Source organism: Melanostigma gelatinosum (genome assembly GCF_949748355.1).
Source record: "Melanostigma gelatinosum genome assembly, chromosome: 7".
NCBI classification, from domain to species: Eukaryota; Metazoa; Chordata; class Actinopteri; order Perciformes; family Zoarcidae; genus Melanostigma; species Melanostigma gelatinosum.
Window position 1 is genome coordinate 6176030 of NC_136640.1, and position 25625 is coordinate 6201654.

General features: G+C 42.9%; 2 protein-coding genes across 6 annotated transcripts in view; one reads left to right on the forward strand and one right to left on the reverse strand.

Annotated features, from left to right (window-relative positions):
• The first annotated feature begins 278 nt into the window (after nucleotides 1-278).
• LOC306779483 (ATP-sensitive inward rectifier potassium channel 1-like) lies at nucleotides 279-4149 on the forward strand. Its single transcript, XM_079271423.1, has 2 exons — nucleotides 279-370; nucleotides 1833-4149. The coding sequence occupies exon 2, from the start codon at nucleotides 1843-1845 to the stop codon at nucleotides 2962-2964; it is 1122 nt and encodes a 373-aa protein (XP_079127549.1). The 5' UTR covers nucleotides 279-370; nucleotides 1833-1842; the 3' UTR covers nucleotides 2965-4149.
• Nucleotides 4150-5098: 949 nt separating this feature from the next.
• Nucleotides 5099-25625, reverse strand: part of fli1 (Fli-1 proto-oncogene, ETS transcription factor) — a 32483-nt gene continuing 11956 nt past the window's right edge. For 3 of the 5 annotated variants that reach the window (XM_079272671.1, XM_079272673.1, XM_079272675.1), the window contains 7 exons: nucleotides 25266-25420; nucleotides 24044-24247; nucleotides 18040-18108; nucleotides 10539-10598; nucleotides 9415-9474; nucleotides 8957-9004; nucleotides 5099-8763 (listed from right to left, as the gene is read on the reverse strand). In XM_079272671.1, the coding sequence (XP_079128797.1) occupies nucleotides 8234-8763; nucleotides 8957-9004; nucleotides 9415-9474; nucleotides 10539-10598; nucleotides 18040-18108; nucleotides 24044-24247; nucleotides 25266-25420 (1126 nt within the window). In that variant the 3' untranslated portion in view covers nucleotides 5099-8233. The remainder of the gene's footprint in view (nucleotides 8764-8956; nucleotides 9005-9414; nucleotides 9475-10538; nucleotides 10599-18039; nucleotides 18109-24043; nucleotides 24248-25265; nucleotides 25421-25625) is intronic. The other 2 variants (XM_079272672.1, XM_079272674.1) reach the window with 1 other exon arrangement.

Here is a 25625-nt window from a genome sequence, read left to right on the forward strand (position 1 = left end):
TGTAGCGGGAGTGTGGTGGATAGAGGTCAGCCTGGCCCTTGGTGCCAGGCGTCTGTGGGGTAAACATCCTATTAGAGCCGGGGGGGGGGGGGGGGGGGGGGTATGCGTGTGTGTTTAGGGGCGGAGGGGTACTTGATGTCTCTGTGGGTGTAAACATCACCTGGATGATTCCTGTACACCGACTCAGGGCAGTATAAACATACACAGGTGTTGGTGAACAGGAGTTGGAGGAGGACACGCCTAAACTGTCTCAATCAATTGAGAACCAGAAAGAGACAGAGAAGGAGAGGAGTGAAAGTAGAGCTGGATTTTTTTTCCATTCATCAACCTTCTGATGTGCGTCATATAACTTTCACTTCAAATTACAGAGGTGAGTTTTTCATAAATGAATTAATAAAGAAAGAAAAAGGATTGCAAATACATTTTAACTTTAAACATCAGCTTGTGAAGCTGGTTTGTACTTAACTGACGAAAGAAAGCATTTGATACAAATAAGGCGTCACTGCTCATTAGAGATGTATTCCAGTAATCTCCCTTTTAAAAGGTGTTGCTGAGACATCCACTTTTACAATGCAAATGTATAATGCAGTTTGATTGGCTTAATATAGTTTTAGAATTAAAGGCACATAAAGCCTAAAGGAAGAATACAAGAAAAAAGTTTTTATTTAAAAAATGTATTGTTCTCACAAGGACCCTTACCATGAACAGTGTTAGTCTTTGATTGACTGATTACATTTAAAATGTGATTATTCGTAAGGTTTAAATAAGATTCTTAGTCATGAGAGTAAAGACATTTTAGGGTTAAAGCTGTGTGTCCACTATTCTGTGGATAGAGTTGATTTTGTTGAAGGTAGATGTTTTCCAATGCAAAGTAATAATTTAAAGTACTTTGTCTGACATACAATTAAAATACCAAATACCCAAAATAATTGCAGCACATATCTTGTTACGGTATGAAAACATGCTGACCTAAAGATTAGCTGTGGAATGACCAGGTTTGCTTCCAAAATTGAAGCTTGCAAACAAGCAACACAGAGCGACTATCAGATTTCATTTTTTTGGCAAAATGACTGGCTGTGAGCTTTGAGGGTCGAAAGCAAAAACATAAACTGACTGTACTGATCGTTCTGTACTTCACACTCACTAACAAGCACACCGCGATCCAAATGGGTAGTTTGCATGACTTGACAACAGAGGCCGTATACTTAGAAACCCTCCACCAAGCACCAAAGTTATGAAAACTCTGAGCTGCGTTTGCCCAAATTATTTTAATGCCACGTTTATTTTTGCAGCAGTGAAAGCTAGCAAACAAAGCTGATCCTTGTGTTGAAACACTTGTTCGGGACCAAAAATATATATTTTATTTGAAGCGCTCATGTGTTACACTTCATTGGAGAACTTCATGTATTTACCGCAGTGCTGCATCCACCCGGGATTGTAGCCTTTCAGTGAGGATTACAACTGCAGTGGGTCAGAGCAGCTTGGAACATGTGAGACTGAACATACACAGTTAAGTAGAGTCATTTCTTTCTTTTTGCATATACACCACCAACTGGTCTCTAATTGTAGTGAATTACAGTATTTAAGGACGATTGGCAGTTTGAGAGGGCCTCTGGCTGACTGGTTAAATGACCGGACTGTTACTATAAAGATATTTTCTGTCATTAGTCCCAAGTGCAGCATCTGATCTGCTAGAACAAGTCAGCTATAGGGGCCGATTGTTTTTGCTTTCTGCAAGTAGTGGTGCATAGAAACCGCTCGTTCACACAACAGCCTGATGACTACTTTTCTACTCTGTACTCAGACGCTGCTCCTGTGCTGTCGTCTTATAGGTCGTGGAACATGTTTGGATACATGAACAGACGTATCCAGGACTATTTGGTGGAGCGAAAAAGATGCAGGGCCAGACTCGTTACCAAAGATGGTCGCTGCAACATTGAATACGGAAACGTCAAGTACAGCAACCAGTTATACTTCCTGGCGGACTTCTGGACCACCTTTGTGGAGATCCGGTGGCGTTTTGTCCTCTTCCTCTTCAGCGCCTCCTTTACCCTCAGCTGGTTCATTTTTGGCCTACTGTGGTACTGGATTGCGCGCAACAATGGCGATCTGACGTGGCAAAACACAACATCAAGCCACATTCCATGTGTTGAACATGTGGGAGGACTCACCACAGCGTTCCTTTACTCCCTTGAAACCCAGACAACTATTGGGTATGGTGGCCGAGCGCTCACCCCTCACTGCCCAGGTGCTGTGGCCCTTATCATCATCCAGTCCCTCCTCGGAGCTATTATCAACTGCTTCATGTGTGGAGTCATCCTGTCCAAAATCTCTTCGCCCAAAAAGAGGGCAAAGACCATCTCATTCAGTGACATGGCTGTCATCAGCCCCAAAAATGGCACCCTTTCCCTGTCAATCAGAGTGGCCAACCTGCGCAAGACCCTGATGATTGGAAGCCAGATCTATGGCAAGCTGCTGAGGACAACACACACACCCGACGGGGAGACAATCATTATGGACCAGGTGAACATTGACTTCATTGTGGATGCCGGGAAGGACAACCTCTTCTTCGTGTGTCCTCTCACGCTCTACCACACCATCGACAAGAGTAGCCCCTTCTTCGAGATGGCCGTGGATACGCTCCACACACAAGAGTTTGAGCTGGTCGTCTTCCTAGACTGCACCGCCGAGTCCACCAGCTCTGCCTGCCAAGTCCGGACCTCCTTTATTCCTCAGGAGATCATGTGGGGCTACAACTTCTTGCCCATCATCTCCAGAAGCAAGGAAGGCAAGTACAGAGTAGATTTCTCCAACTTCTCCAAGGTGATGCCAGTGGCTACTGCACACTGTGCCTACTGCTTCCACAACATCAAGGGTCATCATCATCACTCCAGAGATGGACATGACAACCAGGGCTTTGAGGTGATTGAAATCAATGATACCCCCAATGTCACCATGATGTGAGATCATGGACACACAGTAATGAACAGTAACTGAGACAAGTAGAGGCTTATACCTCTCATTGATGAACTCCTCAAATCTCAAAAACTGCTGGAGGCAGGTAGGGTTACCCAATGTCAGGCAGCACATTGTGTAGCATTTAAATATGAAGTAAAGAAAACCCACTTATTTGTTATTCTATTGTGTTGAACACAGATAAGAATGCCGTCTGGGCAAGAACACTTATTGTGAACCATTTGTATGTAAAACCACACCTGCCACTGTCTGCTGACAAAAAAACCTGTTTTCAAAAGGGAGACCAGGTCAGGCAAGACAGAGAGGCTACGATTCAGCAACAGGAACAGAACGTTTTCCCAATTACTCTCACATGGATTGAACATATGTGCTCTCACTTTAAATGAAGACGAGTGGTTGCAATTGACTTATGGCCTTGCACATCAGGATTGCCGAGCATGGAGAGACAGAAAAAGTAATCGAATCTTTTATCCTGTATATAAATCTTACTCTTACTTGAAGGACCACATTTGAGGACCATGCTTTTATCTATGTGAGAAAAAGATGAAGTGGCTTGCTCAATAATTCATGCTACTTTAGGCTGCTGTACACAAAGAGACACTTGGACTTGAATCATTACAGTATGCTTAACTATTCAGACACTGAGGCACTAGCAAAGGGTGGGGCTCAGGGGCCGCTCTTTTCAAACAGTGGGTGATGTAGTTGAACAAATCTTTCAGGAAACACTTATGCCTACATGCAGCACTGAATAGTATGATAATCAAGTGTCTTTGTTCGGTCTTATATTTGATCTCAGGGAGAAAATACACTGAAATAAAGGCTATTTTTGCATTAAAAATGTCTGTGTCATCGTACTATCCTGTACCTAACCGAGCCTGAATGTCATATATGGACTATGATCAAAAAGGTCAAAGCAGCGTGATGACAGGTGCCAACCCCTATCAGGGTTCTTCATCTGTAAACAAAGAGGAGTTGTGACAGCAAACAGAGATCCAAACACAACAGAGTGGAAGTTTTTGGGAGATTTACATGCAGGTTCTGAACATGAAACCAGAACTTTCCATTTAAAGAAATAACAGCGCATACTGTACGCTACGATGGAGCTTTAACAGATTTAGTTGAGGCCGACCTCTCTAATGAACTGTATATCCTGTAGCCTTAGCCGTCCTTACACACAGGCAACATGCATAGACGCCGGTTGTTAAATTACCACCACATATTATGTAAAGCTGCCCTCAGAGTAAGACTTAAATGATGCAAAGAGTCAAATACTAAGAAGTCTTTCAAATCAACGTACACCAGCCTTAACACCGAATATTTTTTTTTTTTTTTCAATGACAAAATGTAACTTGTGATCACCATGGCAAAAAGATGGAATAAAAAATGAAATGAAAAAATGGTGCATCGTCCTGACACTTCTTTCCCTTGCACGGGAAATGATTCATTTGAATTAGATGAAATTGCATGCAGTTATTCAGGTACAGCCAGCTAGAGCTAACAAAGTCTAACATTAATTATAACATCATCAATATGCGGTAATTGGGGTGGAAAAATATTTGAAACACCAAGTATAATGCAGTACAATTAACCAGTACCACACGATCATAAATCATCAAAATCAATCGTAAAAAAAAGGTATGTTTCTTTGCAGCGCTGATGTATTACACTGCATTAGCTAATATACCAGCAACTGACTGTGTGTTCTTTTAATAAGACACACCATTTCTCTAGTACCATGGTTAGTTTGTCTATACATTTGATTATATTCCAATTAGATAACAAGTCTTTCAAGGATGATCAAGATTCATTTTCATAACTAAAACTGTAATGGCCACTTTATCTTACCTTAAAACGCATCCAGGTAAAAACGCTACATGTCAGTGTCAGTAACAATAAGTAAGATTAGTTCGTGTAAGACTGTTTTGTTAGTATCTTGATACAAACTAAAGTTGCTGAAATAAAGAGAGGCGAAGATGTTTTCTATCAGCAGGTGTGAATATAGGTCACTATAATGATGTACATCACTAATTTTGTACATCAAAATGGCCCAATAAAAAATACAATGACTGTGTTTTCATCTGGTGAGGCAACAGGCAGGCAATTGAACATAACTTGAGAGGTAAAAACATTTATTTTGTCACATTTTCCTATACAAAAGCCCTTTTTCAAAAGGTATTACTTCATACATTGCAGGAATGACAATAATAATAATATATTGGTTAATTGTAAAATTATACACACATATATATATATATTTGATATCCGAAATACATTGCATATACGAAGTAGCACAGATCCCTTTTCATTGATAATGCTTGTGAAACATGAAAATGAAGGGCACATTAGAATAATTTCTTTGTGCTACAAATTACAAGTTCCCTTTTGTATTTGTTCTTTTAAAGCTATAAACTTTCAGGAGAAGCTGGTTGTGGATGTAAATACTGTTTGTACTGTTTTGCATAACATACCTGAAATTATTTAATGCACAGGAAAAGCTTTCAATTCCAGGGCTCTTTGGCATACAACTTGATTCACAATGGAAAAGTTTCATCATAATCACATGTTGCATATAAAGTGAAGGAATCACTGGTGGTTGGGTTATGATTCAAGCACGCATTTGTGGTTTTGGGAATACAAGAAAATATCACGTGCACATAAAGACACTTAGGGATGTTACAACCGAATTTCAGAAATAATAACAATAACAAAATTTAAAAATGTATTGCCCAAATGTACAGATGTAAAAACGCTAAAAATGCTGAACAAACTACTTAGCAGAAATGGACTTTAAAGGTTTGCATTTTTGACCGAGGTCAACTCGTATTAATTCTCTTGACTTTTTATACTGTGTCACATATGAAAATAACTCTGCATAATTTATACAGTAAGTTGCTTTAATGCCTAGTTGACTGATGCTCATAAAACAATAAAAAATAGGTCTGACAAACGCACAGCGTTTGCGAATCTGAGGATTTCTTTGTTTCATCTCGTCATACTTTATTGGTTTTGTTCTCTGAAAAACTACTGAATCCCAAGTAATTTATTTTCAAGTGTCCATTTTCAGTTACTCGAAAAGGAATACTTTTTGCTATCAACAGCTATGAACACCTGAAGATGGATATGTTTTGACATGATACTATTACATGAAGATGAAATTCTGACTTGAGATTCATGTGCATTTTGCTGGGCTTTCGATCAGTGAGAAACTAACATTCAAACACACATGCTGCTCTCAAACTAGGATCCAGCCCTGGTAAAATACAACTCAACTGTCTATTAAAGGAGCAATATACGACATTCAGAGCATTCATATAGCAGCAAACAACCATTTGCTATGTAATGATATCGTGGAGTAATGTCTACCTGAGCAGAGAATGAAGTCACTCTCCCTCTGCGCGTGTTGTTATCAGAGCTTCGCCTTGCTTTGTTGACGTAGCCAATCCCGCCACGCGTGCTTTTAGTGCATGTGAGCGTGCCCCAATTGTGAGCTCATATGCATCGCTCCGCAGTGCAGTGCACTCCTAAAGACGGATACAGCTGATAACGTCCTCCAGACGCACAGCCTCGTTGTGGAAGCGTAGCGCCAAACACTCCAGGTAAACACCTTTAGCTCTGTCAGCACTATTGCCATAGTTTGTACTGTTGGCGCTGTTAGCACCGTTAGCTACAAGCCCCTGGCTCAGGCGTCGCCATGTTGAGAGTCAATCAAAAATGCTCCCAATCTCGTATCTTGCACCTTTAACATGACTTACTGCTAAGCCACTTCTCTGTGCTGACCTATGGGGTCCTGACTGGCCTACAAAGAAGAAGGAGACACTGTGGCAGCCGTTATTCACAGGATGCACTTCAAAATCAAAAATTGTCAGATTTATGGTGAGACATGGAGGGGATGATTACATATTCATTTTATCATGTCATGCTGTTTCTTCGATAATGAATAGAAAATATGGTATAAAACAGCAGTTAAGGCACTGTGAGGGTAAGGTTTCTCATTGTGCCGACTACTAAAACTGGACATACTGTCAGGCACTTTGGATAAAACAATACATCCAGACATAGTCTTATTGTGTAGATTACAGCTACATAATCGCATCTACAAAATGAGGCACTTTCATGTTTTAGATCAAGACGCGTGCAGCATACATGGTGTGAAGAATGAGGGATTTTGTTTTAGTTAAACAAAATAAAAAGATCTGACAAATTTTGATTTTGCTGCAGGGTGTCCCTTTTACGTGTTTCACAAACCAGAAGACATTCACATTAATACTGACATGGTCGAGCAAGAAAACATCTGGAAATGGCATGGCTGAAAGGCAACAACATGGCAAACATTTAATAGCCTAGTGTGTGGCCCCCTGAAAACATCTGACCTGGGTTGAATTACTGTTGCAAATTACTTCAATTACATCTCGACTCAGCTTCCCCAGCACAGTCAAGTCAACTGTACACGGCGCCCATCTTGAGCGCCACACACACAACACACAGAAAGCATTTAAAGTAACTAAGTTGACCCAGGCCAGCAAAACATACAGCGCTTCCTTCTCCGGAATTTTACTCTTCTCTAGCTTTCCAGTTTTGGAGGATAAATAAAATTGTGAATGGCATATTCCAGTTGCCAAATTTCATTCAGTGCTGAGAAAAGTTCAACTCTTTGAGAGCTCCTTCTTGTCCAGCGAATTCCAGAAGACTCTCCACACACACATAAAAAGATGCAGATGAACAGACGAACAGGCGGAGACGGGGGAAACAGGAGGCTAGATGTGGTGGGAATAGAAAACCCCAACAAGCATGAAAGTCAGATGCTTAAAGCGTAATGTACATAATGTACTGGGGAGGATGTAGATTGAGACCCATAAAAAATAGGCCCATGTCTGGCACTGAAGCATGGCGAGAGGGGAGACAGAGTCAAGTTGTTCTCCTGTCCTGCTTTGTTTGGGAATGTTTTGGAAAGTAGGAAACTCAGACGCGCGTCAAAAAAGCATAAACGAATAGTTGCTGGTCTGGTAAAGGTAAGTAGTATTCCATTTTGGACCATAGAATCCAGTTGTTTATAGATTCTTACAAATAAGATTAAAAAAAAATCCTTCGATTTTATCATCCTTCATTTAGGAGCAAGATTTTTTCAGAGGACAAATGCTTCTATCTCAGCCTCCAACTCAGTCTTCATCGGGTCGGAGGCATTTTGGGTGCAGGTCATCAATTGTGGGCTTTGTTGTTGGTGTTCGTAGAGGGTGGTGGATGGTCACAAGTGGGGTGTTTAGTAGTAACTACCCAGGTGGGACGGCACATGGGTGTTAGGGTGGCGGGGGACATTTGGGTTGGGGTAGATGCCTCCAGTTGGCGAGCTCCAGTATGGAGCGGTGGGTCCAAAGAAGTTGGAGGAGCTGACGGGCATGGATGGAGGATGTGGGGATACAAAGTTGACCTTCTGCTGGTGGGCGTGGTAGGAAGGCACATAGGCTAGGTCCGAGGGGTACTTATACATGGAGGACTCGGTGGGGTGCGGCTGCAGTGCCTGAGCGATGCCGTGGAAGTCGAACTTGTAGGCGTAGCGCTTGCCGTGCACCTTGGTCATGATGTTTTTGTCATAGTAGTAGCGCAGCGCACGGCTCAGCTTGTCGTAGTTCATGTTGGGCTTGCTCTTGCGCTCGCCCCAGCGCCGCGCCACCTCGTCCGGGTCGGTCATCTTGAACTCGCCGTTGGTGCCCTCCCAGGTGATGCAGCCGGCGTTGGCGCTGTCGGACAGGAGCTCCAGGAGGAACTGCCACAGTTGGATCTGACCTGAACCTGATGGTGGACACATACACAAACAGTGCTTAACGATGCAACCTCATCCAAGAGCGTCGTCAGTCACCGTTCACAGCTCGACAACTCATTATCTATTCAGCCTGCATGAAAGGACATGTTTGAGATACTTCCACAAAAACTGCCTATTCACAGCAGATGCATCGTAAAGACCACAGCGTGTTCAAAATCGTACCTGGATTGGCGAGGCGACTACTGGTGGGACCCAGAATCTGGTAAGGATCTGCGGACAAAAGGAAATTATTGTTGGTGTCCAACCTGATTACCTTGGTGATAGAACAATCCCACACGACTCTCCCACAATCCTCTGTATTACCTTTAATTTGAATCACACGACATGCAAAACAATGACAAAACAAAAGAGCATTATGTGGTAAAGTCTTGTATTAGTGTGCTTGGATTATTGTGCCCCTCTAAATAATTAACTACAGCCAACTTATAACAATGCAACAGTGAAAGAAGCAAATGCAAAGAGCTCAGACAATACCATTCTCTTATCGAATAATCATTCTCGGCCATCTTTCGGCACAAAGGGCACAAACTGGCACAAAGTGATGGTTTTCATGCTGACACATGAGCTTTAAGCCCGTGCTTATACTACAAGATCAAGAAAGACACCCGGTGAGCCGTTACCTGGCTGAGGTCTGGGCGGCTCAGTGGACTTGGTCACATTCTGAGTAACCACCGGTGAACCTGCACAGAGAGAAGCAATCAGTGAAGGATAGTAGAGAGACACAGACATAACAAGTAGGGTGGCAACAGATAACCAGGTTTCACATCTTGAATGCCAAAGTGAATAAGGCAGTTGTTGTTGGCTGGACTGACTTCTTTTGGCTGACTGGTCATGCTTTGACAACAGAAGCGGTTATCTTTAGGAGTGTGTCCTACTTGTCTAGACTCTGTCGATGTTTGAACTGCCTCGAGTGATGTGGACTTCAAATACCATTTTGAAAAAAAACCTGTTTTACAGTGGTTTTTTTAAACGGTCTTTTTTTGCCATTGCTAAAGCACAAAAATGGTACTTGTGGCAGTATCATTGAAACCACTAAGTTAGACATTCTAAAACGCACCTTTTGCCGATAACTACACACAGTTATCTACGTCAGACACATCATTCGAAACTAAAAGCCTGTGTGTGTTGTTTGCTAAACTCTGCCATTGAAACACCACAATCAATTATCAATCACCTGCACCCAGTCTGAACCCGAGAAAATAGCTGTCACCAATTACATCACGTACCAAATCAGACCTTGAACACCAGAAGCAGGATTCAGGTCTGATCCTATGTGTGGACAACAATGGAGGCCAATTTTGTAGAGAGACTTAATTAGAGGATTGTAATTGTAATACGCCGTATTTTGTTGACAGTAAAATAGCTTACGTTCCTGCCATCTTCAGTTAAAGTAATGTTTCTGATACTGGGATGACAATTGATAATAAACACATATAGACTCTTCTTTAATTAGCAGGCTAATTAATATGCCAACTACTCGTGTATTATTCTTAACATATCAGTGTGCAGTTGGCATGTTTTGTGTACATTTCTGATTTTAGTGTGTGGAGTTTATACAAAAAGGGCCCTTATTTCAGAAATTGTAGTTTAGTAATTGCAAAAAAACTGTAACCTGCACAGTGCCAGATGATAAAATTGACATCAGTTGAAAAGCAGGGTCACGCCTCCCTTCAGTATGGCTACAGCCATGCAAACATAATAGTGTTGTCCAGTCAAATATACGTAATATTTTCTGTGTCCTCACCTTTGCCACTGTGCATGTTGTTTGACCATCCTGCCCGCCGTACAGCATCGTATGAAGGGTCTGACAAAGAGAGAGGAGAGGAGACAAAGTGTGCTTGTTTAAAAACATATATATATATATATATATATATATATATATATATATATTTTATATTTGGGAAAATGCTTTTTGTCAAGAGGGTGAGAAATGCATTCATTGTCTGTCGACCAGAATTCTGTGCATTTACAATCACGAAATGTTGCTGTGTGTATGAGACTAGAGCAAGTGTCTCATCTCATTTGATGTTCTATCACAGGAATGTGACGTTTACAACAAAAGAGGAGAGCCCAGTGCCAAATGGCGTCAATAAATCGATCAAAACATGGTTCTAAAAGCTTTTCACAGGATATCTGGACATGGAAATGTGGTTTTTATTTGGATCACTGTGATGGTTTAAATGCAGAAGATGGCACAATCTTTAACAGAGTACAGTTGGTTGAGCAGCTTGCAACACTCTGACCACAAATAAAAGGACTGATGCAAATTAACGTACAACAGAGACACACACACACACACACACACACAGCCAATACATGCGCATGATGTTCATCCTCACCCCTCTTTCACACACAAGCAGCTTTTATGAAACCTTGACAAACAGCCAAACTGGCCCAGTTTGCAGGAGTTCTACCTGCTGTGTGTCTGCGGTTCAAACCAAACCGAGTGTGAAGCTGGACCGCTTCCAGTAACAATCAATCACTCTGACACAAACAGATAAAAAAAGAGGATGTATGCTTCCCCTGGCAATGTCTCAAAAACACCCTGCTTCACTCACAGTGCACCTGGCCAGCACACTTGATGGTTTGTATTATTGCGGGCTTAAACAGTTCAATCAGTTGCCAGAATACAATATACAACAGTGTAGCTTTATGTACTTTACACTGTATTGTGTGCAGCATGCTTTTCACAGTGTTATCATGATCTGCAAATCTTTTTGTCAGCAGTTTCTTCCAGAGGGCGACGGATAGAGACAGCGGTGACAGTGGTGGTTGCTGGGATAAGCAAGCTGTGAGAAGATCAAGAGGCAATCCCGTTTCCGATCAGTGTCGGCTGAATTTTGGAGTCGCAGGTTTATTGACAATCAAAGACGGCGGTTTCAATCCCTAAATCTTAGGGTTTTTTTTTGCAATCGCTAAAAAAAAACAATTTCTGAAACAGAAGCCCTCTCTGTCGAAACGCTTCACCTAAAACCAGACACACTAAATATCTTACATCTCTTGCTAAAGAAAACAATATTCTAAAGGTTTATTCTCTGTTTCCCTGCTGAATTTCACCAAAATGTAGCTTAAACATAAAACATATTACTATTTAAACATAAAAATGACATAAAATTAAATAATTGTCCTACAGTAAGGGACGTTTCATGGTGATATACATTGGTGATTGATTTCTTTGTTAACCATATTCACCTATACTGTCTCCTCTTAAGAGAAGATGACATGTATATAGTTGCCGTGTTGTACTTTGAACAAAACGCAGTACAGCGCCATTGCAGTCCTCGAACATTACTCTCCCAAACTGGCCTCTGTGGTTGTGCGCACCAAAGAACAAGCTGCAGCTGAATCCTGTTTCGAGGGTTATTGTGATGTAATTGGTTACAGGTGTTTCACATGAGCACTCTGGCGGCAGGTGATTGATAATTGAGTGAGGTGTTTGAGAGGCATTGTTTAGCAAACAACACACAGGCTTTTAGCTTTGAATGATGTGTCTAATTGAGAGAACAGTGTGCAGTTATTTGCAAAACGTGTGTTTTGAAATTTCAAACTGTGTAAAGCAGAACATGGTTTAATTGATCAATAGATGGGCTCATAGGCTTACATGAGTTGGTGGTTTCAATAAGCCACAAGTTACAGAGAAGGAGAAGCGCAAGACTCAACACTCCTGCCACAAAGCAGAAGAAAACCAGTGCAAATATGAGCACGGCGTGGGTCATCTCAAACATTGAAAAAGTGTTTTAACATGCATGACTAATTATCCACATGAATAGATAATTAGAATATGTTTGACATTCCAGAAGTGAGGGAGTGTGTTGAGACTTTAAATGCATTCCGTGTCTGTATTTGAATGTGTAGGTGTTTATTTGTTTGCCTTTTCAAATTATTCTCAACCGAGTTTTAATCAGTGGAGTCAACGACTCGCATGATGATTATTCATCCATCACTGACAAAAAGAATAGCGTGTTTGAAATATAACCCTGGTCTTCTTCTAAAGTTTACAGATCATATTTGTAAATAACATTTGAACAGTCCATCAATTTGATACGCAACACCCACTTTAAAGATGGCTTATTATAAGAGTGGCATGCTTTTCAGCCTCTATGTGTCAGAGACAAATGAGAGTCTAACACATAAAGACTGTGTGCAATCTGGATTTAAACAACCTCATACAGCAACACCAGAGGACCATTCAGTGGCATTAACCAACATCCATTATCAGCTTCCACCTCGTGAACGGCCATCCCTCAACACTGTACCATGCTGCCCTCCTGTGGTTTGGGACAAATTGACATCTTAGTTTTCCTTAAAATAAACAACAAATAATAAAACACACAAAATCAAACTCCTTATTTTTCCATTACCTCTCTGCAACCATAAAAACAATGTTTGCCTGGTAACATACAGGTTTCATTGTTTTACTCATTTCATAATCTACCAGAGAAAAGGTGTCTTGTGCAACTTTCAAAGGATGTTTTGTTGCCTTGTTTTCCCTTTCCTCACGCGCACAATATCCACCAATCGGAAGACTTCCTGCTGCTCAGGGACCTCTTGATCGTTTCACAAATTTCTAATTTCTCAACTTTTTTCAGCAAAGGCCCATTCCCGTCTGCAGATGACTACATGGGTTCTGGTCCCCGTAACCTAAAAGAGTAGAAGTCAGTACAAGTGATGGTCCAAAACCATACGGATGAATTAACTGAAGGATGTGAGCTTGCAACGAAGCTAAAAAAAAAGTGAATGAATTAGAATACGATCAAAAGAATGAAAGGAGAGTGTAATAGAGAGAGAAAGGGAGAAAAGAGACAAATAACAAGCGGGCTGCCGTGGCTCAGCGGGGCTGTCAGGTTCAATCTGGTGTGGGCCGGCAGGACAGCCAAGGAGCAGTGACTGGGGGAGAGTCCTGGGAGACTTGCGTTTCCTGCCTGCCTCGCCTGCAGACAACCTCTCTTTGTTTTACTGGCCCTTTTTTCCCCTCTACTCACCGCCAACCCCCCTCCATCCACTCTCCACCACCCCGAAAAAAACACACAACGGGCCTACCTCCATACGTGAAGAGAGGAGAGGTTACAAACAGAGACGGTCACGGGGGGAGAAGCAGAGACAAACGAAGCAGAGATGAGAAAGAAGGTGAGGGAGTCACAGACTTTATTGTGAGGCAGACAGATGAGGATGGAGACAGAGTGACGAAGGGCATAGAAAGGCTTGAACTAGAAAGAAGAGAAAAAAAATAATACAACAAGTCAGACGAAAACACAACTCTGGAATTTGAAATGAAAACAAGGGCTGGTATGGGCTGGAGGAGATGCCCAGTAATATGGGCTCATCCACATCTTGTAAACAGCCATGGTGTTGTTGTTGTTGTTGGTAGCAAATTACAGTGAGTGAAATATAGGGAAGCAGAAGTGCAGAAGTAGGAAAGAGCAGCACATGTAAAACGTACAAAGGCCAAGTGGTCGGGGGTACTCGCAAAGGCAGACCCGAAAGTGCACAGAGCCGGCTCTTCCCCAACAACCTACCCCCCCCCCCCCCCCCCCTTCATTTTTCCAGGCCTCGCTCTGACTGCGACTTGAGCCAGTTTCCACTCTGGTCTGGGGTGTGGTGCACACTCCTGGGAGACTTCGACTGCAAGACACGTTAGTCAAAACAAGGCCCGAGTGCGAGACAGAGAGGCCAAGAGACAGAGAAAGACAGCGGGAGGCAAGAGAGGGAGAACAACTGAGCAGAGAGGCTGAGATAGACAGAGAGACAGAGGAGAGGGAGGTAGAGTGTCTGATCCAGGGAGAGAGAGACCCAGACAGGGCAAACTTTTTAATACCGTAATACAGGTGCTTTAAAAAGCCATCTGTGTGACGGATGAGCCATAAGAGGTGGAGAAAGAAGTACAGGAGTCAGAGAAGCAACGGAAAAAAAAATAAAATTGTTCAGAGCAACAGGGGACTGCAACACTGCTGCACATAAATAGCATTGCATATGCAAGTTTGGTGCAATGTTGTTAATATATATTTTTTAAGAGACAATTGCGTCTTTCATTTGATTTTTTTCTTTTTTCAAAATGCGAAGGGGAGCATTTGCAGCACCTAAACAGAAGCTAAAAATGGAAGACTCGTTGCAGAGAAACAACGCCGTATCATATGCAATCATCAACACCGAGATAAGACCACAAACAAAACACATACCCGCTGTAACACATGCTGCATCAAGACATGCAGGAACCCACCCACACACACATCCACAGACAAATAGCAGACATAGCCTTTAGACACACACACACACACACACTCACACCCTTTCATAGCATTCCGTCTTTTATATGCTCTCTTTTATTCATAACATTGCATTTTACACCACAGAGTCTGGAGCAGATTAAGGGTGGTCTCCTGCTGCATGCTCGTGCTTACTCTACCCCAAAGAGCCTGGATGGTATTTGACTGTTCTTGAAGGGCAATATGAACTTGAACATCTGGCAATGCTGATCTGAGGAAATTTTAATGAAGGCTTATCCGTGGAGACGGACTTATTTTATTGTTGAGTCACAATCCCCCGATCTCTACGTTTTTTTTCTTTGTGTTATTTCACTTTATCACTTAATTTTGCAGCACTTAGTGATATTCAAATCTGGTTCATCGTGCACATAATTCCGACACTGGGGCACTGTTTGTCAAAACTATTACACACAAAAAAAAAAAAAAAGAATCTACCCCAAATTCCATGAACTTCATTTAAAAAAATAAATGAATAAAAAAAAAATATTTTTGCATCTTAACTTTACAAACTTTACACACAAACAGAACATGTTTAGCTCTCTCCACATGTCAACTACACTGATGTATTAAATACGATCTCGCATTTTAAACGTGTAGCATGCTGTTAGAATAGACTATTATAACTGAAAATGCAGTATATTGCCATTACAGTCATCCAATGCTCTCTCCAAAATAAGCCTCCTTTGTTGTGCGCACCATGGCAGCAAACTGGAATCCTTTTGTTGTGATTTCTAAGTCATCTAATTGGTTTCAGGTGTGTTCATTTGCTGATGGATAATTCAATGTGGTATTTCAAGCATCAATCAACACAAAAAGACTTAGTTTTGAATGACATGTCTAATGTAGATGACTGGGTGTAGTTATTTGCCAAAATGTGTGAATTTCAAACTGATTGTGAAGCAGACAGTGTGCGTGTGGTTTAGCACACCTGCCAATTACATAGTCTACACTTAGTGGTCAGTGGTTCCAATAGTCAAGCCTGAAGTACCAGTTCTTGTGTACTTGTAATTGCAAAACATTGTTGCTGCATAACTTTAGGATGAATGTAAACAACTAACAACAAAGTGATTCATTTTAAATTGGACGGGTATCAATCTGATACGTTGGTCGTGTTCCCGAATTCGTGAAAAGTCACCCTGCAGGAGACACAGGCTTTCCTCAGCTAGACGCTGTCCATTGGCTACGGGATCACGGGACAGGAGAGGAGGCCCAACCAGTGTTACAGGAGCCCATTACAGAAGTCACCTCTTGTGAAAGGGAAATGCTGTTGAAGGGAGTGACCGTGTATTCCTGCCAGTCCAAATACCTGGCGCTGAGAACCAGGAAGACCGGGGTCGGGGGTGACTGAGCAGAATCTTATCTGAGCCTGCCCATTGCTCGATTGGTATTGAAGCCTGGAGAGAACAAGTCCGCTGCCTGCTAACGCTCACCACTGGCGCAGATAGAGAGAGGCAGAGGGCATTCTCGGACACTTATCAGACTTAGTGTTTCCTCTCCTCCTGCCTCGATAGGGCCCCTCATCCTGTGAGCAAGGCTATCGCTGTTATTGCAGTCCTTTCTCCCGTCTCTGGTGGTGACACCATATAGCCGATGTAAAGGATGTGTCGTGTTTTTTGTTTTTTTTTAACTGATACGCAGGGCAGCCTTCGTCTAGCTGGTGTTGTGTCAGCACAAAATAATGTTTGTAGAGTGAAAAGGCATCCAGAGGAAAGCGACACTCATCCAGTGCTGCTGTGGGCGTTGTTCTCAGGAACTCAGCTTGGCTTTTGAAAGAATTCCACTGGTGTAACATTACCAACACTGCAACAGGTCTCATTTGGCTGCTGCATTTATACTTTACTGCAGGTTTGTAAATATAAATGCTCGATGAGCGAACTGGATACAGTCATGTTTGGCTTAGCTAAGACACCAAAGCAGTTCAATTTATAACACAAACAAATCCATTTTAATGATGGTTTTTTTATGTTTACATTAATTAATGACGGAAATATTATGCACTGTTAAAAAAAACAACTCTCCATGACAAAACTCAACATAAGGTGACTTATTCTTCCCGTTCTAGGTCAATATGTTGAAAATAGAAAGAATTAAACAAACATGAATCATGTTTTTGAGTAAAGTTGAGTTCAAAACAAGTAAAATAACCTCAACTCATGTACAGATATTTTATTGATGAATAAAACTGAATTAGTGGTATATGACTAGAACATTTTGTGAAGGTAATCTCATAAAAAAACAATGTAACTCTTAGAGATGGCATTGATCAAGCTTCCCCCTGGGGATGAATAAAGCATCTATCGATCTATTCTGTAGTGCAAAATGTGTAAAAGTGCAAAATGACAAGTGGTGAGTTAACACACACACTTCTATACACTTCTATACACTCCAGTCTCGTCTAAGCTCTTCTGCCATGTTTACCACACATGTACTTGCTTCCGCACCCGTCCCTGATGCCTGTCAAACAACCGTATTCAAGCTTCATACGCCCCTCTTCTCTCCCACAATCGTCACATTCACCGTCTGTTTTCGCCCATGCTGCTGCAGACTGAACTCATCAGCACACTGCTTTTGTCTTCTGGTTAAACCGCCTCTATTCTGACACGTCCCCTCTGAGCTATTATGCGTCACAGCGTTCAGGTAGCAGTTCTGAATGGCAGGGTCTGCTCCAGCAGGTTGGCCCTTGTTATTCAAACAACACAAAAGGTGCACCTGCACAGAGCTTTGGCAAACCGGTTACTGCATGTGCTTTGGATTTGTGTAAGTGGTCTGTATTATCAAGTGTGTGCGCTCTGTGTGTATCCATTTGTATCTGCTTGTCCGAAGCGGGCAGGTAAAGCAGCGTTTTTTGTCATTCCTCTATTTCGGTCGTCAAACAATCTCACCGTGCTCCCCTGATATTACAGTTCAGCCCAAATACACATAGACACACAAATAGATATTAAGATAAAGCACAAAGGATGAATCAAAATATTGTGTCCGTACCCTCTTTGGCAACCAGACGTGGGGATGGGTCTGTGTGAGATGGCGTGTTGTAGGATAATGATGAGCTACCTGTAATGAAGTGAGACAAAAGACAGCATAGTAAGACAAAACAATGTCTCGTCCGCCCTGTACCGACAAATTATGACTAAAACTACCATATCAAAACCTATATAAGAAATATACAATTTTTTATCAACTCTAACACAACGTCATCAAGTGATTAAAGGTATACATTCAACAATATTTAAAAGCTAAAAGGTACTGTATAACAAAAGCCAGCTGGTGGCAGTAGTAGGCTCAGCTCAATTACTGACGAGCAGCACTGTGGACCCATTTTCATTTCTTGAATTGTGTTCAAGTTTTGTCTTAAAAAATAATCTCAGAAATAAAGAAATTCATGACACATAAATCTATCCCTAAATAAGAAAATCCAGCACACAGTCAGCCGTTTAAATGTAGGACAAACCCCATTGCCTGTCAGCATTTAAACTGCAAAACCCGAGTCCTGAATAATAAAGTTAGAGAGGCAAGAGTCTGCATATGGCCGCCTATTCATTTCACCTTATGGAGCAAAACTCTGCGCCGCATTCCTCCACTGACTCAGGCACCCTGGGCGGCACCAAAATGCTCTCTTAATTTTAGCTGCCCCCAGGCATAAATCAGCGAGTGGAAAAACAGAGCCAGAAATGCACAGTGAAAACACGAGAACAGCTACTGCATGGGGAGAGAGACGCTTTAGCACCGAGACGGCTACGGAGAGCTGCTGCGTAAGGAAGATACATTTTTTTTAATGCGCAAATCTGAAAAAGAACAAAAAAAACTCCAAAAAAGGAAAAATAAATTTGTGATGTGCTTTTCTTGAGATTCGAAGAAAGACCCTAACTTGCTGTGCTACTAGCGGTGGGGTTAGGGGGATGAAGGGGCCCATGATGGCAGACTAGGGGTCTGTTTTTTTAGGGGGTGGCTGGGGGGGGGGAAGAGTGGGGTGCTCCACAAATGTATTCTAACCTCCCAACACCCCACCCCTCCCAATCTACCGACTCCACAGCACCCCCAAGGCTCTGGGTCTAGTTTAGAAACCTGGGGGCCTCAGAACAGGGGAGCCATTGTATGAGGCATGGGTCCCTGCACAGCAATCAAACGCAGCTCCCCGTAGAAAAATAATTCCACACGCAGAGTGTATAAGCGCACGAGGGCAAGTGAGCCACCAAAAGCTTTGGAATGAGGGAGAAAGTGTAAGCGAAAGATGAACAGACGGCAGAGGGAAAGGGGGAGGAGGGGAGGAGGGGAGAGGGGGCTGTTAACCCTTTTCCTGCTGTGTGCCACATATGTGGCCTGACCCAGACAGGCAAACAGGCAGCATTGCTGAGAAAACCTCAAATCATCCCACAGAGAAATTCAGGGCTGCTGTACGAGCGAGAGTGAGAGTTAGTGACGGAGTAGGGGAGAGTGAGTGAGAGGGGGAGAGAGGAGAGAGAGAAAGACCCCACAGCTGACAGTTTGGTGGAGGGAGTCGCGGCTGTGCTGCCTATTTATTTGGACGGCTTCTTCCTCACTCAGAAAACAAACATGTCCTGGTAATCTGACAGCACAGAGGGAGAACTGGCCAGTGTTCAGCCTTTAAGACCCTCACTCTCTCTTCCCCTCTCCAGTCACATCTGCTCAGAGTCTGTAAGATTACATAACATCCACAAACAATTTTCTTTTCTCTCCTTCCTATGACTGATGGCTCCTTCAAAAAGGGCCCCGTCTTCCAGTTTTTGCACGCCCGTAATATTGAGATGTTTTGGGGCTTGTTCAGCGTTGTGATTGACCTCCATCAGGCCCCTGCTGTTTATTCAGCGGAGCTATAGACACCGCTGCCTCAAACATGTGGTCTGAGATTTGTCAACAAGCCGAGGGTCTCAGGCACCCAGTTTAGGGAATTTTGCTTCCTCGAGGCAGCCCACTGGGCTCCAGCCAACAGGAAGTCATCCTTTTAAGTTGCACCACTGGCCATCTTCATACCAGTCTTCCATAGTGCACGATAGATGTTTGCAACAAGTCCATTTGTCACGGCCTCAACTGTTAAAAATGAATCGTTTGTCAGCAGTGTTGGGGAAGTTGCTTGAGTATTTATTTTATTTTACATTACTAATTACTCAAGTGGGAACATATTTGCCAAAGCAAAAACAACAGACAAATCCAATATTTCCACAGACTACGTCCATCTTTTCTGGAACAGCACCGCAAACTCAACCCCACTGGTGTCTTCATTGCTGAATGTTGCGATGCATGAAGCAGCACAGGCAGAAAGGACAAATGCAGATTCAGACCGGCGGATACAAAGAAAATACTTGCAAGCCAAGAATCTAAAAAAACTAGCTCGAACAACAGGCAATAGGTTACAGGTGAACAAAACTCCAATGCGAAGACAACGCAGACGTACTGACAAAAGACAATGGGAGCACAGAGACTAAATACACAAGGACAACAAGATTACATCAGATAACGAGGTACAGGTGACAGCAGGGCTAACGAGCAACAGGTGCAACAAACAAGAAACACGAAGAGAGGACTTTCAAACTAAAACAGGAAACAAACTACGACTGTTACAAGTTGTGTGTGGTTAACTTTTAAACGATATCACTGACTGAAATTCAAGGTTTTGCAGAATTGCCCCAAAATCGACATTCTTAACATGGCGATCGGGTTGCAATCACAATTATAATACAACTCTGAGCAGCTAGCTTTAATTACAGCTGAGCTCATCTCAGTGTTTACACAAATAGCAACTGCTTATTATCCACCGCAGCTCATGCTAATGTGATATGTACATAAATTATTGTAGTGCTAAGTGCCTGAACCCCAGCAGTCACGAGAGCAGCCGCAGACAGCTCCATAATGGTGGCTAACTGCAGACAGCTAACGGTAAAGGGCGCAGAGCCAGGCTGTTGAGCCCCTGTGCACCAGTGATAATCTGCCAATAGAAGGAACTAATGCAAGGGGAGCTAAATAAAAATGTTGTGAGGGGAGAAATGGGAGAGAGAGAGAGAGAGAAAGAGAACGAGAGAGCACTCCAGACCTCCTTTTTCCCTACTCAGCCTTCGAGCCCAGATGTTTATGGTCTGTATAAACTATTGAGGGCTTGAGAATGTCCCCCACTCTGGAGCGAGCAACAGCAGTGCAGAAGCCCAGACGTATCACTCTCTCTCTCTCTCGCTCTCTCTCTCTCTCTCTCTCTCTCTCTCTCTCGACTCCCTCACTGTAAATCCATCCAGACATACAAGCACCGGCGACAGCTGGGAAACAGAACTATTGCAATTCTCCAAAGACACTCAATCATGACCACCTCAGACCGTTTCCACACACTTCTAAAAAAATACTTCACCCCCACTTCGACTTCTTTGTTCTATATCACACTCGCTCTCTATTATTGTTTCTCTTGCTCACACCCTCCGGGCCCTGTCCTCAAATAACTACTGTAAAATCAGTCGAGGTTTTATTTCATCATCCAGTTTGTACTCTTATACGCTTCTTCAGAGCCAGTAGATTCTCAGTTCTCATGTCACGTTACTTTCCCTCATCATTCCCCTTTTATTTGTCCCTGTCTCTTCTCACATCTCTGTGTATCGGAGGATACCGTCTTTCATTGTCTGCGTTTTTTTTTGCTCCGCTCCGTTTCCAGCACATGTGGTATCAAACCGACCTACATGGGTGCGATAAAGCAAACAGTCCATGGTCCCTCCCTGACAGACTAATTTGAACAAATTCTCAAATTGCACCCCAAATTGAAAGCACATTGGGATGCGGGCAGCCATTACTTATAAAAATCTGGATAAGTGACCAACAATGAGGCCAAAATAATGCACGGGCAACTACCCTTGTTACTGCAAGCAGCTGGGTAGCCAGAAAGATGTTCGGATTGTGCCCGCGGTTGCACCGTTGTGGGTGTCTGAACGACATTTCAGCGCATGACGTGGCAGGAATGTTTTGTTGTGGTATTGCTGTAGGGTGGGGAAATGTGTCCCTGCCCAGTGCCGAGTGTACGTACAGGGCTTAATGACTCTGAGGAATGTTAATCAGAGGTTCAATGAACAGAACCAAACACACACACGATGTACACAGATGTGTATGAACTGATTGGACCTTGCAGCATCCATTTTTTGGATATGAATGGGGCCGGGTAATATAGGGAAGAATGAATGGGCTTGGAGGAAGACATTACATGACCTGTAATCACTAATGCTTCCAGGGCTTGGCTCAGTATTTCCCTTCCTCTCTCTCTTTCTGTATTTTGGAAGCTCGGCTCAGCTCCAACTCTTGTGAGTGAAGCCAGAGGTCTATTTTCTGGACGGGGTTACTCCTCGTCTATGATTGTGTTTGTTTGTGCTGCGGGGGGAAAAGAGAGAGCAGCTTTAGTTTCCAAATCACCAGCAGGGTCTGCATGAAGCCTCAACCCTCCTCCTCCTCTTCCTCCTCCGTCTCCGTCTTCCTGAGACATTCATTTACTAACATGGTTCCTCTTGCCCTTAGGCTCCCAGTGTCAATAATACACACTGCTCGGTTGTCGGAGAGCTGCCCCAAAACAGGTCCATCTGTCCAGGCACGGGACGGAAGCATACATCTTTTTGATTGTCGGGAACGGCTCCAAAGCAATTTCAAGCAGCAAGTGGAGAGGATTCCCGAGACATCTTCTCTGTCTCCAAGACACACAAGGTCTAAATCAAAAAAACGGGCAGCATTGGGCAGAATCGCGGAGCTAAGCCGTGGCTAAGTCACGCAGCCAGTGGCCATAATGAAAACTGCTCTGCAGAGTGTGCCCAGTGGCGGTCAGACAGATCCACCCGCTGCAGCGCTGCACAATGAGGCTGTTATACTCATGACAGGCATCTCTCTCTGCCCAGACGCCACGCACAGAGAAAACTGTTGACACCCACTAAATGCAGTTCCCATTACATCACACGGAGGCCCATCGCAAATTTTTTGGGAGTAATGCTGAACTTAGTTGAGCCATCAGTCACTCCACCCAATGTGGTGTCATGATATTCCTACAGCAGAAGCAGCTCTCACTACTTAAAGTACAAAATGCAAAGAATTTAAAGATGGGACAAACTGTTGTCTGCACAACAATCACATTACTCCTGATCTGCTTATTGTAAACGGTAGACATACGTATTGCCCGAACTAGACATCACTGTGTATTCTGTGACATCTGGCAGCAGCCGTGCCAGATGTTTCATCTTATATCAGAATGTAATTAGCATACTGCCTCTGAAAATTGGCTTTGTTTCCCCGCCGAAACATATGAAGCAGGATTGCACCGAGGAACTCTTCAAAGGCAAGAGGCTCAAATTTAGTTGCCTCCATTGCAAATTGCAGATCAACTTTCTTTGCTGGGCTGAACACACTGGCCTATGCGTGATTCCTGAGGCCATGCACCTGGGCTTCATCTTTCTGGACCATGTGGAATAAGGCGCAGCAAAGTCAAGTGGGGGATGTAGTCGATGGTTATCTTGAGAAGGGAGAGAAAACCCCTTGGTTTCCACAGCTCTGCTTAATACTGTAGCCATTATGGAGAAATGAGTTTCCAGTAAAGGCAATTTCATTGTGTATTGACGGTAATATGAGTACAGTGTGGTGACAAAAAAAAAACGTGTCGTGTTGTTTGCTTGGGTTTGGCATTTTTTCACTCGCACTTCTCATCCAAAAGTCGAGAAAAGTATATGAAAAGAGGCTTGTGTGCTCACTGAAAGTAGATTTTTTCGCTTCCATTCTTTGGCAGAGATGGAAGCCAGTGCCGATTTCAACTTCAGCACAGACAGCAGGATGTAAAACATCGGTGCATTTCACCAAAATGACTGTCCTTACACTGTCAAAAAATCTGATTATCTTCAATCATCAATCAAATGTCAAAACAATTTTTGTTGGAGTCCAATATTTGTTCCAATAACCCATCAATTGATTAACATCCATTGTTCCTCTCGATTAACCTTTCTGTTTAAGTTGCACAAAGTGTACTTACTTTCCCTGAGGTAATTGAGATGAGAGAGAAGCACTTCGGCGTTGTACATGGTGGTGAGCCGAAGAAAGTCGTCCTTGCCCATCTTGCAGAGCTCTTTGCCGTCCGTGTTCTGAAACATGGCCGTGTCGATCTCTAACAGGCCGTACTCCTTGATGGCCCACTCCAGCCACTGGCGCACATGGTCCTGAGACCACAAGGAGGGGTCTGCAGAAGAGAGGGGAAGTTTATTGACTCCAGAATAACTGTTTCTGGACAGACACCGGGATTGACAGAGTTGGGAGAGCCTCATATCTGACTAAGGTAAAGGCAGGGGCAGCAATGAACAAATTGGAAATAGAAGTTTTTATCAGTCGCAGATCTTGTTCAGGTAGTAAATGCTCTTTGTCTTGTTTTAACCACATGAAGAGGATTTGCCATATGACTGTTATTCAGACAAATGATCTTTCGCAGAAATCTGTTCCTGTGTTTGTTCAAATGTTGAAGTATGTTTTGCATTGAATTTGTGAATATACCTTGACCCCAGTCTGATATGCTGCATAGCCTAATCTGGAAACCAAAACTCCAAACATACCACTTGCGGGTAGGGAGTGGCCACCATGTGGAGCTCCTATTCGGTTAATGGATGAGTGGACGTTTGCAATCGTTTGGCACAAACATTTGAATAGCCTTTACAATGGAACATTTACCAAGGCGCCATTCAATTTGAGTTAAATGAACAACGTGTGCTTATTTTTTGGGAAAGTCAGTCTCTTTAGCTCGACGGCTTACGTGTGGCAACATAATCAACTTACGCGTTGAAACCTAATTTCTAAAGCCTATAACCCTGAAATTGCACTTGTTACTCCGTGAACTGTGATATTTCACATACTGGATCAAATTGTGAAACCAGTGAAGAAATATATGGGTCTGGCAGCCAAACCGACATCTATACCTGCACGCATTCAGCCGCGCTCCCGTGAGTGACCTAAAACATTGGAACAATGCTTTACCTCACAAACCAGCCAAATAGAAATGGGACTCATAAAACATTTACAGCACTGGCAAAATGATGCCAAAACAGAAGAGTGATTCTGTCTGCAATCGCAGTAGCAACACAAAGAAACAATTAGCACCTGTATAGATACGCAGTGAGAGTACAGATACACTGTTTTATAATATTCACCCTTATCCATCTCAGATATGATTCCTTTTTATTCTATACATGCTTATTGTTATTGCATACCTGCAGGTACAATGACTCTCCGCTCATTGGTGGTCATGTTGGGGGGAGGGGCATTCTTCTCATCCATGTAGTTTCCATAGTTCATCTGAGATGTGTCATTACCCACCACAAGCTTATTGCATTTACCCACACTGCAGTCAACTGGAGACTCCCTGCTACACAAACACACACACACACACACACACACACACACACACACACACATACGAGAACATTGTAAAAATATCATCAGCAGATAAATTGGGTGTTGTTGATTTTGTTTTCCAGCCATTGACTTTGGCGGGAAGGATAAGCCCTAAACTGGCTTGGGCCAAGTATACTGAAGATGAGAAGCAAAAAGTGAAGGTTTGTTGTGGTGAA

Bases quoted from the DNA above. Each gene is read 5' to 3' on its own strand.
- LOC306779483 (XM_079271423.1), top strand. From the start codon at position 1,843: ATGTTTGGATACATGAACAGACGTATCCAGGACTATTTGGTGGAGCGA.